Source organism: Molothrus ater, chromosome 1 (assembly GCF_012460135.2).
Source record: "Molothrus ater isolate BHLD 08-10-18 breed brown headed cowbird chromosome 1, BPBGC_Mater_1.1, whole genome shotgun sequence".
Classification (NCBI taxonomy): Eukaryota; Metazoa; Chordata; class Aves; order Passeriformes; family Icteridae; genus Molothrus; species Molothrus ater.
The window spans coordinates 117,149,071-117,161,987 of record NC_050478.2 but is presented as its reverse complement, the minus strand read 5'-3'; the positions used below and the strand labels follow the sequence as shown (position 1 = coordinate 117,161,987).

General features: G+C 37.4%; 1 protein-coding gene across 3 annotated transcripts in view; it reads right to left on the bottom strand.

Moving 5' to 3' along the window:
• NKAIN3 (sodium/potassium transporting ATPase interacting 3) overlaps positions 1-12,917 on the bottom strand; it is a 334,914-nt gene that overhangs the window by 16,896 nt on the left and 305,101 nt on the right. For 2 of the 3 annotated variants that reach the window (XM_036379101.2, XM_036379102.2), the window contains exon 5: positions 9,528-9,588. In XM_036379101.2, coding sequence (XP_036234994.1) covers positions 9,528-9,588 — 61 coding nt within the window. Of the gene's footprint in view, positions 1-9,488; positions 9,589-12,917 lie in introns of all 3 variants that reach the window. The other variant, XM_036379103.2, reaches the window with a different exon arrangement.

The following is a 12,917-nucleotide window of genomic DNA, read 5'->3' as shown; positions in this document are numbered from 1 at the left end:
ATGTAATGACCATTTACAGCCCAGTGTAGAGCCTGACTAATCCTGTGCCCCCCTTGGCTCAGCACTCCCTTTCATTATGGGGGCACATCATTCGCTCCTGGCTGTTGCTTCCCACGCCAAAGGCAGCAGTTATTCCCAGACAAAGCCTTAGACATGATTTTCTGACTGGGAAATTACCACTCAGGCAGCAGTAACAAGGAAATGGGTGTTACTTAAGCTGAGACCCAAAAATTAGGATAACCTATCTGCATGACAGTTAAGATTTGGGAGAGATGGTGTTTACACAGAAGTGCAGCAGTCTGAAAAGTTTATTTTTAAGCTCCACAAACTAAAGCAGACACAAGGCTGCTGCGATTCGGAAACGAAGAAGTAAGAGGATTGCTACTGGAAGTGGAAAATGGATTTGAAAAGAGGTTTCATTTTAATGGAGCAGCTGGATGAAAGGTACAGACAGGAATGGGCACCACTTAGGCCTGTATGTGATGTTGAGTGGAAAGCTCAAGAGAGCAACACTGGATGCTGGAGTAAGATTGATTTAACAATAGATGCAATTTAAGTGAAAAGGCTAAGGTGCTGGCAACTGGGGGTTGGGATAGCATCCATTTAAGGACTGATTTAATTTCAACAGAACAGCCAAGGAGGTGGAAGGTGGAGATTAAAACAAAATCAATATTAAGTTAGGTTAGTAGAAACTAGAATCAAATGAGCCAGTTAAAAATAAAGGGCATACTGAATATTTGGGATTAAGGAAGCAATGCATGGATTCAAAGAACTATTGAGGACTTCTCATTAAATGATATAACCCCTAAAATCAGAATTATTATTCCATTTTAACAAGAATATTGTTTATTAAAGTAGTAAACAAAAAAAAATCTTAAGGGAATGTATGATCTCCAGTTTAAAGAAAATTGCATGGTTATAAGTATATTCCTACTTAAAGATAATTCTCTTCTATCACAAAATCACAGACTTCTTGGGATTGGAAGTTAATTCTGAGGATTGTGAGGTCCAAACTCCCTGCTAAACCAGGTCCACCTACAGCAGGATGCTATTGGTGAATAACTGCAGAAAGAGACTCCACGGCCCCTCTGGGCAGCCTGTTCCAGTGCTATGCCTCCCTTAAATAAAGGCTTTTTTCCCCCCTCATACTCAGGTGGATCTACCTGTGTTTGAGTTTGTATGCACTACCCCATGTCCTGTCACTGGGGACCACCAAGAAGAGTCTGGCCCCATCCTCTTGAGATATCTCCACCCACCTTTGAGATATCTGTATGCATTGAAAAGTTCTCCTCTCATTCATCTCTTCTCCAGACTGAAAAGGCCTGATCACCTCCCTCAACCTGCTGGCAATGTCCTTCCTAATGCAGGCCAGGACACCTTTGGCCTCTTGGCCACCAGGGCATTGCTGGCTCATGGGCAGATGTTGCCCACCAGGAGCCCCAGGTCCTTCTCTGCAGAGCTGCTTTCCAGCAGGTCAGCACTCAGCCTCTGCTGGGGCAGGGGGTTTCTCTTCCCCAGGGGCAGGACCCGGCATTTGCCTTTGTTGAATTTGTACACAGTTGCACAAACGTGTGTATGTGTATACATATATATATATATATTTTTTTTTTATATGTGATATGTCATATAATACTCATAAAATCACCGAATCCTAGCATATTTTGGTTTAGAAGAAATCTTTAAAGACCATCTAGTCCAATCCTCTTGTACTGAGCAGGAACGTCTTCATCTAGATCAGGCTGCTGGCCTGCAGTTTTGTTTCCAGTTATGAGGCACCTGGCCCTTCTCTGCACAACCTCTTCCAGTGTTTTATTCTGGAATATATAATTCCAGAATAAATTCTCATTGTAAAAAATTATATCATATATCTAGTCTGAATGTTCTGAATCAATGGTGGAAATGCTTAACATTAATTGTATTTGAAAAACAGAAATTGATCAGGTAGTTGCAAACTACTCTCTACCTGCCTTTGAAATCAATTCAAAGTTAAGCAGAGTGTTCATATCTGTGTTTGAAGCAAAATATGTATATATTCAACTACATACCCATCCATATGGATATACATACCCACATACACACATATATACACATGTATATATTTATCAAAACAGGTAAAATTGTCTCATGATGATAGAATACTAATCTGACACATATCTCTGTTCAGAAAATTGATGGTACTTTCTAAAAATAGTACATAAAATCTATTTCACTTTCCTTACAGATATTTCTAAATACTTTACCTGTGCTTCTGAAATCTCATTTAAATGACTACATATAATATATGTGCATATTTCTACAGTCAGAATCCAGAACTGTGGATGGAAGTTAGTGATTGCAGCTCTGCACCTTTTGGCAGCTGAACACTCACACAATTCACTGGTGTAACAGAGATCTTTAAAACATATTAAATTTTACTCTCCTGAACTCTTCCTCAACTTTTTAAAAAAAAGGACATTATTGGAGAACTCCATCTTGACCAAAATTACCAAATATCATTTCAATGTATGAAGCAGAGAGGGGAATATGCCTCACCCACTGAGCTGTCTGTAGTGCCAGATACAGCTGGCTCAGGGCACTTGGGATTTCCTCCCTCACAAAAGAACATTTCAAAACTGTACTGTGACTTAATCATGACTGCTGTGACCTGCTAATATTCTGGAGAATATCCAATAATATTATGTTTGCTAAAGTGATTGAGATTATTCTTTTCTACTGAATTTCAGGAAGAAATTTCTGACTTGTGCCTAAGGGAGGAATTGTGGGAGTGCACTGGAGGTACTCTTACTATTTGAGTGACTTATCCCCTTCCTTAATGAAAAATCAATGAACTGCTGGCTTGCATGCAGGTGTATTGATTATTATCTCCACAACCTATTCAAGCAACCCAACATTAAGAAATTAATTCTTTACTGAAGATAGACTAAAATATTTTACTGAAGTGGTTTAGAAACTCAAGGGGGATTTCCTCAAGTTATTTGAGTCACACCTTAGAGTAAACAATCTTCAACCAATGAAAGACTGGAATTAGCTTACATGTCATTTAGATGATGCCATTTCCTCATGCTTTGTCTGCACCCTATCTGGACAAACCTTACATGTTGTATCCCACATAAAACATATGGTACTTTCAAGCAGGTAACCTCTGCTGCTGCTAGAAATACTCCACAGTTAAGACACCTCTTTCTGTACACTTTGCATCATCTATTATTTAAAGACAATCTCTTAGAACATTGTTCTACAACAGTCAATGGAGAATACAACTGGAAATGAAGACCATTTTGTACATTTTGCTAGGGGAATGTAAAAGCAGTTGCATGAGTATTTTTTTTTTTTTAGATTTGCTTTCCTGTGAGAGATTACTCATCCATGGTTGTTAAGCAGAAATAAAGAAGGGGGATCATGTCTTTGCTGCAATTTTTTGCCAATAGCCTACCTAGAATCAAGATTTTTTTCCTAGTATTTGTATTTATATTGTTTATTGCTTTTATTTTATACCACCTCAAAGATTTTACCCTTGGTTGTGTGCATTATATCTATGCATATGTTTCCATATGAATTAGAATAAATGCTTTCTCAGGTAATGTATGATAACTGAATGTAAAAAAAAAAAAGAAAAAAGAAAAGAAAAAATAAATTGAAATAGTATGTAGAGGTAATTTAACTGGTGTAACATCCCTGCAGTATTTCCTCCTTTATTAAATGCTTCAGAATTCTTTGGGTTAGTTTAGTGTAGGAGTGAGCATGCATTTTCAGGTAATTCACACACTAAGGCTTGTGATAAATAAAGAGGACATCAATAGGACTGTAGGACCATACAACGTCGTTAAACCATAAAGTCTTGTTAGGACAGAGTTTTATCCTTTATATTTCCACTACAGAAGAAAGTGGAGTCAGGTATAAGTAGGGTAGAAAACAGATGAGTTGGCATCTAATTAACAAACTCCAGCTGGACAGACCTCTAGAGTCTACAGAAACTGCAACCTGACATTTGTCTCCATTAAATGTCTGGTGGGACTGTCCTGGGCCACAGCTGAGCTGAGGAAGCCCCCTGGATATGCCTGGTGACATTTCTGGTCATACCACAACCTCTCCTTCAGTTTAGGGTAGGCATCTGCACGATGATCACAGAGGCTGCTAGCAGGGAAGGAGCCACACTGAAATGTGGGCAGCACCTCAGTGCAAGGAGCAGCAGGAACCACCTGTGGCATTGGCTGGGCTCCCTGGCTTTCCAGATGTTACAGACCACCTTTGATGACAGGTATGTGGGACACTTCATCTCTGCAGGAGGCCACTTTTTATTTTTTAGAAAATTGTTCAGTTGAACTACAAAATACATCTGGTTATGAACCCACTACTATTCTATTCTGAACTTGGCAAAAATACCTGATCCTGTTGTTTTTCCAAAACAGGTGAATTAAAATTCTGGGGTTTTGGGGTTCTTGTCCAAATGAACAGAAAAATGCAAACTGCTTTCAAGCCTTCAAAAAATACTGGTAGTCACTCCCATTTTCCAGAAATGCTAAAGTCAGGAGGATGCTGTCAATGTGGCAGCTTATAGTGCTGTTTCTCTGCCTAGCAGTAAAACTTATTATCATTTTAAACATCTGTGTCAAGCATACTCATCCACTGGTCAGGAAAAACACATTTTTTTTCCAAGTCATTATGGTTTAAAGGTGACAGTGGTGAGTGCTAAAGCCCAGCGATGACCTGTGCTGCTGTTTGACAAATTTTGTTAAGTCCTCATTTTCAAGGAGATAATTTAAGACAGTTGTTGACTGGGGATGTTTGATTCTTGTGTTGCCCAACAGAAGAGTAGTGCAGAATTCTCCTTCTTGGTGGTCCTTGATATTAAACATTTTATCACAAAAATTCTTTTCTCAGAGTGTAAATGGACTCAACTGCATGTACAATTGCAATTAATGTAAAGATTGTAGTGGGTTCCCAAAAACTCCTTAGCTAAGGAAACTTGGATACTTATATATAAAGGTAATCAGATATTTTTAATATTAGCTATTGTTAGCTAGTTCTTCATTCACTTTGCAAAAAAATAGCTTATTGATAAGAAATTTATCACTGCTGGACCTACTGTGTTAGTTAAATTAAATATTAATTTAATATTAATAAATATTAAATTAAATGTGGTATAAAATTCTTTTTCTCTTGTTTGATTACTGAGAATAGATGCTCAATGGTGTGTATGAATGCAATGCCATATGTCAGATAAGGCAATGCAGTAGTTTTTCAGAGGAAGTAATAATGTGTCTTGCTTTACTTAATATCTTTCTAATGATAGCATATGGAGGGTCATATTGCTACCACAATATGGGGAAACTTGTATTTTGTAAAAACAAATTCATCTTCCTCTCTGTTCTGAAAGTACAGCTGAGCTGTGAACACCACTAGCGTAGAGGACAGACAAAAAAGAATCCTTTTTTTTGTTTATTAATTTTGTTCTTGTGTTTTCATTTAGGGGATAAATCTTCATGGTGAATGGAAGCCCTTTCCTTTATTTTTGCCCATGCACAAAAGAGGTTTAAGTTTCATTGTATTGGCTTTTTGGCATTTCAGCCTCATTTGTACAAAGATGCTGAAATCACAACTGTTGTTTTGTGGCAAACCTTCCCCTCTGATTTCACTGCTATTTCTTTATGCAATTTGTTAACAAATGAGTTTCCACTCCACAAAATCCAGTACACTACAGAACTATCACTTCTGACATGTGTCAGTGTCACATTTATGAACTAGCATTTAGCAGTAGTAGTACTAACAACTGTTTCTTAAAGAAGTCCAGAAACTATTTAGAGGTTTTTTAGAAAAAAAAACTATTTAGAAAATCATGATTTTTAGCAATGTATTTTGCCTAGTCTCCAGACTCCACTGAATTAAAACAGTAACTCTGACAAGGTGGAAATCAGTTTCTGAGTTCATTTTTAGGAGAAAATGATTCACAAACAGGATAGTGACAGGCTTTTATGATTACAGATTTCACATATTCCACTCCTTCAAAAGGGCTTATAGAGATTGATAGATCTACAAAGAAAGAAATGAAAAAATGAAGGGAAGAGATATAAATAGACTTTTTCATTAGGATGAATGATGGAAGGTAATAACCCCACTACCGTAGTATGCCTTTTACATGTCCTTTTTTTTTCATTCCTTTTGACCTGCTACCATCTTCCTTCTAAGTAAAAGTTAACTACAGTATGAAATGTAGGTAGGGTGAGCAAAAGCTGGAAATAAATGTTTCCTCAAGCATTATTACTGTTCAGAAAAGTGTCCATCAACTGAAATGTCAGGCTCCAAATCCATTTAAGCACTGCATAGAGGCTAAACAGACAGCTATTATTAATTTTAAGTCTGCTTGATGGGTTTTAGACCAAGAACTGGGGTTAACTCAATGCACTAAATATTGCAGAGTGTATTTAATTAGGGAGGCTTTGACACTCCGATGGCAGAGGATTTATTCTGTGCAAACTACTGCTTAAAATATGATGGAATAGCTAGATCTACCTAAGAAAAAGATCTTCTGCATCATATTTAAATGCATAAAATTAGTCTTAGTTGCAGGTTTTTGGACTTTTTTCCTAATATAAAGAGTTTACTTTCAATATGTTTTGAAGCACCATTGTGCTTGCATCTAGAATAATTTTCTGTTCATTATGCTGCAAATTAGCAATGTGAATTTCTCCAGAATAAGTCCTGTTCTTCTCAGCTAATTATCAAACTAAACTATTTTCTTACTGTGATTTAAACAGACATTTCTTTATTCAAAACATATTTTTGGGATTCTTATGAGGGGGTTAACACTTGTCTAAAATGTATTTATCTATAAGCATAGAGGGCTCTAAAACACAAATGGGGACTAAGACTCAAAGTGAGATATTAAAGGGCTGCTTATTTGCTTTTGATCCAATTGAAAATCTTAGAAGGTAATAAAAAAGTAGCAAGTCAGAAATTACTTCTTTCCAATGGTTGCAAAATCTCCTAGCTGCATCTATTCCACTTCTTTGCTCCTTTTTTTCTGTCCTTTGTGCCCTGCTCTGGCCCCTGCCCCAGGTCATTCTCTGCCAATAAAGAAAACCTATTCACACAAGAGTATAGAAGATCAAATGTAAAGATACAAGTGAAATGGGAAATTTGTCCATTCCTAACAAAGGACATTACACCATATTTTCCAAGACAAGTGAGGTGATTTTCACTTGTAACAGTAGAACACATTGCCATTGACAGTTCTGAAAGACAAGCAGAAATTAAATGCAGACCCCTGAGTCAATTGAGGAGAATGGGAACTGGGTTAGATCTACATATTGGGTTGCCTTAGCACTTGATGTATTTTATTGGTTGATAAATATGTTACCTGTTCTCCATTCTCAGTGATTTAAATTTCCATCTGTATCATATGGCTCAAAACCCTCAAAAGACAATTAGGTGGGCTCACCATCAGAGGAAAATGAAGCAGTCCCCATCTCTTCTGAACTAGACATGTTTTCAAAGTGAACAGGGCTATTAACTTGGAAAAAACCCTCTCGTGAGGCCTTGAATGTGTAAGTCACATATGGTCTGTAGCACATGACTGCAATTTCCATGAAGATGTATTCTTTCCTGGGAGTTTTGTCTTCCACACATGCCTAAAACAGGGTGTCTGAACCACACTATAAAGGGCTAAACAAAGCCAAGAGTAATATAGCATATTTTTCTAAAAAATGGAAGAGTCTGTCTTCCCAGGTATCGATGCATCTGTGCTGGCATGTGGGTGTGGATGTGCATGTACAATTATCCTTCAAATGCATTGTAGTTTGTGTCTTCCTCATCTGCCTGCAGGCCTCCCCTAACACCTGATGTAGCCCCTCTGTTCCAGGCATTTAGTAACTGTCTCATAAACAAAGTTTCCAGCTATCCCTACGAAGCCCTGGCCACTGTCCTGACTCATCACAGCCGTAGGGACAGGAGCAGTGTCTGGATTTCACTGAGCAAAGGCTGTGTTTATGCATCCCAAGCCACACAGCCACTGTGCTGCTGTGACATCTGCTGATACCCTGTGTTACCAGTTCCTGCCTAACTGACAGTTTCCAGCTCTCCTAGGAAGCATTTTCTGGGCTTTTTCTCCCCAAGCCCTACGTTTTATTTATGTTTCTTCTCCAAGTGTTCATATTTTTCCTTTACAGCGTGCATCCTTATTCAGGCTCCTTTTTCCTTTCCACAGTACAATATGTGCACACCATGCTTATGCCTTATCACTCAATTTTATCTGAGAATCTCTTTGATATAGTTTCTTCCTAATCAAAACCTGTAAATGATAGTGTCAAAATAGATTTGATACTAATGTCTGTTGCATTATGATGGAGAACTGAACATTGTACCATTTGTAGCAATAGAAGAATATTTTGTTTATAGTCCTTCACACTGTTTTCAATGAAACAATCTGCTTTTCCATCACAGACATGAATTACTTGAATTATGTTTTCAATAAGATTTTCCAAATATTATCAAATACCTTCCTACAAATTAAATTAATTTCTCCTATGATATTCATCCACTAGGCCTATTCTGTGAAAAAAAAGAACAACTATGTAAAGATTTATGAATAAAAATTTATAAATAAATATTTAGTTTCATGTTATTTATGCTATAACCATAAAATGCTATTGACATTAGCTCTTTTTTTCCCCTAGAGAGAGCTATTTTACTGTTTACCTCCTCATAAAGAAGAAGTAATTTAAATGATCACACGTTGTTCCTTTTTTCAATTTGTTCTTGTATTCGCTCCTCTGCTCATCCAATATTTTTCCATTCTCTCTACTGCTTTTACCAATGGCTATCCCAGTCATGTGGGTATGGTGACATCCTCAGAGAATTCTCACAAAAACTTTTCACACAGCATCCTACCAAAATGTTAAGCATATTCAGATTTTTCCAATACTCTCTTAGTGACTTTTTGAGAAATACTTTCTTAAGGTGTGCACATTTTCAAACTTTTGGAACAACATGAGTACGTATAAAAGGGTTTTATTGACAAAAGCCAGTCAAGAATATGGGGTCAGCATTTTAAATACATGGTCTAGGTGCCTGTAAGCATAGAGCAGGTTTACCTAATTATTGATCAGAGTGATACTGCACACTGCAAATGGCTTGGTCTGTCCTCTCCATTAATTTTACTGCTGATAAAGATGTCATTTGGAAAAACAGATTAAGAGGCTTCAGGAGCTTTGATTCACATGTAAATGTACATCCATAAAGGCATACATGTCTATATGTATGCAACATGGATCACACAATTTTCATCACTGTGACTGGGTCATGTAAAAGGTTCACAAATTCCTATGAAGAAGTTCAGAAATTGCAATCCCACCTCAATAAGTTGTTAGTACCTAAATAAGTATGTCTTTAAGCATAATTGGTTGTGTACATGAATGCCAGATTCTGTCATTTTTCAAACTTTGTTCTTTGCCTTGGTAGTTTAATGCAAGACTAAGTTTCAGCCCAGGTACCTTGGCTCCAGGGATGGTGAGGTGTGTATCAGTACTTACAGCTGTCCTCCTCCTCCATGAAAATACTGATCACGTAACAGGCATACACAAATCCAATCAGCTGTGTGAAAAAAGAGGAAAGGCCATTAGAACACATCGAACACTTACAAAGCTGTTACTACAATGATAACTACAGGCATCACAGCTAAATTTTAAAGATATTTACTTCTATTTCCCAAATTTACATATTTCAGTGCAAAGAGCTAAATTAATTTCTTCTCTCTCTTTTGTTCATGTTGCATAACTTATATTTTATATATAAATATGCATTTTATAGTTTAAAATATTTTCCTAGTCTCACTGGGATCAGTATTGTTGAATACTACTATTGAGTAAAATTGGTGGAAAACATCTGTACCCTGATGTTCAGCTGTTATTTACTTTTGTTTGTTCTGCAATACCTCTGTTCTCACATGGCTTTTCCCACATGAATGTCAGCCTCTATGCACCTCATATGCTTACTAAAATGCCAAAATATTTATTGACTGCTACAGAATTAAGTCATAATAACACTTCTATGGAATCCACAAGAGATGTCTTTTGGTGCTACATAAAGTATCCCAGTGATAACTGTTAGGCAAAATTTGAAATTGATAGGTGAATTGTCATGATGTAACTGAACAGTAAAACTGGGTTATGATTATTGACATCAGGAAACACCTTATTTGATGTAATTCATGTTAACTATGCAGGAAATGAACAACAAAATCTCCCCAAAGACCAACAACAGTCAAACCATGCCATTATTTTAATAGCAGCACCCATGAAAGCATCCTCCTTAACCCAGATCTGTGTCACTTGTGCCACCAAGAGGAAGGGATTGAGATCTTTAGGATCAAGAAATAGAAACCCCACTCTTTCCTTATCCATATAGACAAAATGTTTTCTTATGACCACGACCAAAGATGAAGAAAATCCCACTGGGCAAGAAAATCTATTAAACTGCACAACCAGACATGTCCAATCTTGAGAAAATATTGTTTGTGCAGCTGTGCACAATTCACGCCATCTGAAAGCCTTGAAAAGACTCTTCATGAGAGATTTCAAAAATAGCCCACAGATTAGTTTTAAGAACACTCCTTTTTCTCTGGTCCATTCAAAAAATCTAATTAAAATAGTTATTCTAAGGATGTCACGGATCAACCATCTGAGAAAGAGGTAATTTAATAGTATCTAGACAGGTATAAGCTCCTTCAGAAGCAGAAAAATCATTCCAACCTGCCTTCTGCTTGGGCTGCATGAGGAGCTTTACAAGAAGCTCCAAAAACCTCTCTACAGACAAAAAGCTTGTCCACACAAGGGAATTCAGGGAAGTTAAGATAAATTAATGAAAGCTGTGAAATCAATGCACATAAGATAAAGTACAATAAATCCCTGTGTGGCCTTTCCCATTCAGAAATAAAGTGGCCCTGGTTCACTGCAGCTTAATCCTTCTCCAAGGGATTAATCTTCCCATGGAGAATTAAGCTACAGTATGCTGAAGCTGAGCTACTTGTGAATGAGGGCTGTCACAGCTTCCTCTCCAGGGCATTCACCTTACTGCTGTTTTCACAGAGTAACTTTAATCCAACTTTTCTCTCATTCTAAGCAGATACAGTATCAGCAGCTTCCCTGACTGCTTTTTGGTGCCCAGTTTTCTGTGTGGTTTTGCCACAGCCTCTCTCAGGTGAGCAGCACTGATGCTCTGAGCCAGCTAAACACAATCCAGCTCTGGAGGAGGCTGGGATGGATCCATGCCTGAGCTGCCCATCCCCATGAGCCTGGTGCCATGGAGGCTGCAGCAGGATGGGACCCACAGACATGGCAGGGCTCACTTTACCTGCTGAGAGTTGTGTGGGTAGTTAGGAGCAGTCCAACTCCTGCTATTAATGACAATGGGATTTTATGGATCAGCTGCCAGCACATCCAGGGCTAGCAGTGGCTTACAGACTCCTTGACAGATTAAGCACATTTTTTCCTTAAACTTCACAGTTTAGAGCACTTTTCAGGCATGACAACTAAAAAAATACAATATAAAGTCTTCCAAGAGATCAAAAGACAAATCATACCTGAGATGCAGCACTTGTGCCACCTGAAGGTTACATATAATTTTAAAATATTGCATTAATACCGTGGAAAAACCAGAAGTCAGGTGATTTTCCATAACAGGATGTCACCTGTTTATTTGCAATGTTTCCTCATCACCATTTATGTTGTGCAATGTGACTTCATAAGTCACTTGGGTTTGTTTCTTTTTCTTAAACATGACTAAAATATTTTGAAGATTAAAGCTGCTGAACAAATAATGGACATGATAGGGATGAATTGTAGTACAGGCTGTGGGTTAAGTGTTTGTGAATGAAGATCAAATATTAGAATTTACTCTTTCCCATCATGTATTTATTTTTTCTTATTAGTTGTATTGTGCATTAAATTAACTTTATTTTTATAAAAGCATTTCCTCCTTTATATGTATATATAGGCTCTCTATCCACGCATATTATATAAAACACATCTCTGTAAGTGCTTCCAGCAGATTTCTCAAATGTCTAAGATGCTGGGCAAGTGGATAAAGCACAGCAAGCCTCCCACTCTAACAAGTAATAAATGACCTGACACAGAGAAAGCAATAGGGAAAAGCCCCTATTGCTTTCTCTGTCCAAAAAATGTGGGTCATGACAAGCCTGAGTTTTAACAGTCCTAAGAGTTTACATCCTGCTCTTTTAGTAGACCTTCTCCTTAATCTTTTCCTGCTCTCTTCAATGTTTGAAACACACTTTGCCTAATCTGTGACCTTCTTGCAAAATCAGCAGCCTTTCTCTACTTCTCAGAAATATATTTCTTTATATTCTAATTAGCATTAGAAATCACTGCTAGCAGTTATATCTTAGATGTATATTTGTTTAAAACACACCATTCCCCTCATCTGTTTAGTTATTAATACCAAGAGAAGTAAAAAAGTATATATGCACCCTCTTTCAATTTTGTGGTCTTTTCAATGGGAAAAAAAAGATGAGGTGACTAACCATAGCCCTCCATACTCCAACAATATCTTTCTGTAGTTAAAAGTCAGAATGCATTTTTCTGAAAGAATAAAACAAGGGGAAAAAAGAGCCCTTTAGCATCAATTGTCAGGTATTGCTGCTTGAGGGGTCAGCAATGCTTGGCTTGTAACTAACAAACAAGTAGTTATAGCTGGGTAGCTGATATCTACAGCCCCATTAACAAGAAGTGAGCAAGTGGGAAAATACCCTTTGACAGATGAGACTTGTTTCCACGTCCTTAAACAGAGTTACAGCAACCACTGTGTGAATATTTTTGTAAATGAATCAATTAAAGCCTCTTATTTTGCGTTATTGATGGGCATGTTAATAAAATATTTATTCCAACAAATTGCTTTTGGTATCTTGA